Here is a 2,665-nt window from a genome sequence, read left to right as displayed (position 1 = left end):
TGACAGATAAAATACTTTTGTTGAATAAATAATAAAAAGATGCATCTTTTTTGTCTTTGTGTTCCTTATCTGGAAGGTCCGCATTACAATTTGAGCTTTGGATGTTAATTTTACATGATTATTATAATTTTTCTTTAGAAAACAATGGCCATGTTTGGATGGTTCACAAACTTTCAAGCAGCACTGTATATATATATACACACTTACACATATACAGTACAGACCAAAGGTTTGGACACACCTTCTTATTCACAGATGTTTCTTTATTTTCATGACTATAAAAATTGTGGATTCCCACTGAGGCATCAAAACTATGAATCAACACATGTGAAATTATATACTTAGCCAAAAAGTGTAAAACAACTGAAAATATGTCTTATATTCTAGGTTGTTCAAAGTAGCCGCCTTTTGCTTTGATTACTGCTTTGCTCACTCTTGGTATTCTCTTGATGAGCTTCCAGAGGCCGTCACCTGAAATGGTCTTCCAACAGTCTTGAAGGAGTTCCCATAGATGCTCAGCACTTGTTGGTCCTTTTGCCTTCACTCTGCGGTCCAGCTCACCCCAAACCATCTGGATTGGGTTCAGGTCCCGTGATTGTGGAGGGCAGGTCATCTGGCTCATCACCCTATCACTCTCCTTCTTGGTCAAATAGCTCTTCCACAGCCTGCAGGTGTGTTTGGGGTCATTGTCCTGTTGAAATATAAATGATGGTCTAACTAAACACAAACCGGATGGAATAGAATGCTGCTGCAGGATGCTGTGGTAGCCATGCTGGTTCAGTATGCCTTCAATTTTGAATAAATCCCCAACAGTATCATAAATCCCCAACAGTATCACCAGCAAAGCCGCCCCAACCCCCCTCCACCCCAACCATCAGACCTCCTCCTCCATGCTTCACGGTGGGAACCAGGCATGTAGAGTCCATCCGTTCACCTTTTCTGCGTCGCACAAAGACACGATAGTTGGAACCATAGATCTCAAATTTGTGGTCTAATGTCCATTCCTTGTGTTCTTCTCTTCTGCTTGTTGCCTGTCCTTAGCAGTGGTTTCCTAGCATAAAGGCTTGATTCACACAGTCTCGTCTTAGCAGTTGTCCTAGACATGTGTGTGCTGCTAGAACTCTGTGTGGCATTGACCTGCTGTCTAATCTGAGATGCTGCTAACCTGCGATTTCTGAGGCTGGTGACTCAGATGAACTTCTCCTCCGTAGCAGAGGGGACTCTTGGTCTTCTTTTCCTGGGAGATCCTCATGTCAGCCAGTTTCTCTGTAGCGCTTGATGATTTTTGTGACTGCAATTTTGGACGCTTTCAAAGTTTTGCCAATTTTTCAGAATGACTGACCTTTATTTCTTAAAGTAATTATGTTTTTTCTTTACTTAGCTGCTTTTTTCTTGCCATAATTCATATTCTAACAGTCTATTCAGTAGGACTATCAGCTGTGGATCCACCTGACTTCTGCACAACACAACTGATGGTCCCAATCCCATTTATAGGGCAATAAATCCCACTTATTAAACCTGACGGTGGACACCTGTGACATGAAAACCATTTCAGGTGACGGCCTCTGGAAGCTCATCAAGAGAATACCAAGAATGAGCGAAGCAGTAATCAAAGCAAAAGATGGCTACTTTGAAGAACCTAGAATTTAAGACATGTTTTCACTTGTTTCAGACTTTTTTGTTAAGTATATAATTCCACATGTGTTAATTCATAGTTTTGATGCCTTCAGTGTGAATCTTAAATTTGCATAGTCATAAAATAAAGAAAACCCTTTTAAAGAGAAGGTCTATACATATATATAGCTGCATTATATATGTATATACATATATGTATAATTATGTTGAGACTAACAGGATTGTAGTTACACACTATGCTAAATGCTGTTTCAGAGTATCCACCTTGAAACAGAACAACCAAATACAAATAACCGTTTTTTAATGTAACCATGAATTTTCCTCTTCTGCCACTGCCTTGCTGGTTCTGATTGTCTCAGGCTGCTGCAGAGCTGGAGACAGATGGAGTCGTTTGTGCTTTGACCAAGCTGATCTCCACAGTGGAGCACTGCCAGTCTAAAATCTTGGAGGTAAATGACCGGACAGATTTATTAAAATAAAAGCACTGCCTGTTTTTTAGCCTTTTGGTTTTCCCCACCAGACGATAGAGACGGCTGTTCAGATAGCAGAGAGCAGAGCTCAGAGTTTGCTGACAGAGCTGGAGGAGGAGATAGCTGCACTGAGGAAGAGGAGCTCCACACTGAGCCAGCTGGCTGCGTCTGAAGACTATGTGCATTTTTTCAAGGTGAGAAGACTTAGATTTTCTTCTAACCAAAAACCACATCTGTTCATCATGATTTGATCAAATATGATCTGAAGGGAAGCTTGCGTTCCTGATTCATGTGAAATGCTCTTTTAACCTACAACCCCCCAACCCCATAAAAGGCAGCTTCATCTCAGGTTTCAGAGTGATGCTCCAGGAAGGATAAGGCCCTGTCACAGCTTGACGATTTAGACCAGCGAAAGCCTGACATACAAAAACTCTGGCTAAACGCTGGAACACCTTGGATAAGTAATGGGTACATTTCGTATTAGTTATGAACACGTTGAAGCACACTGGCACACGTTGACATACAGCAAGTATGTTGACATATGCCAGCCTCTGCCATAT

General features: G+C 41.4%; 1 protein-coding gene across 2 annotated transcripts in view; it reads left to right on the top strand.

Moving 5' to 3' along the window:
* Window positions 1-2,665, top strand: part of LOC107103864 (E3 ubiquitin-protein ligase TRIM39-like) — a 27,122-nt gene that overhangs the window by 16,522 nt on the left and 7,935 nt on the right. For both annotated transcript variants that reach the window (XM_015403706.1, XM_015403707.1), the window contains exons 5-6: window positions 1,995-2,084; window positions 2,156-2,299. In XM_015403706.1, the coding sequence (XP_015259192.1) occupies window positions 1,995-2,084; window positions 2,156-2,299 (234 nt within the window). The remainder of the gene's footprint in view (window positions 1-1,994; window positions 2,085-2,155; window positions 2,300-2,665) is intronic.

Source organism: Cyprinodon variegatus, unplaced genomic scaffold (genome assembly GCF_000732505.1).
Source record: "Cyprinodon variegatus isolate N-32 unplaced genomic scaffold, C_variegatus-1.0 Scaffold1547, whole genome shotgun sequence".
Classification (NCBI taxonomy): domain Eukaryota; kingdom Metazoa; phylum Chordata; class Actinopteri; order Cyprinodontiformes; family Cyprinodontidae; genus Cyprinodon; species Cyprinodon variegatus.
This window is presented reverse-complemented; position numbering and strand designations above follow the sequence as displayed.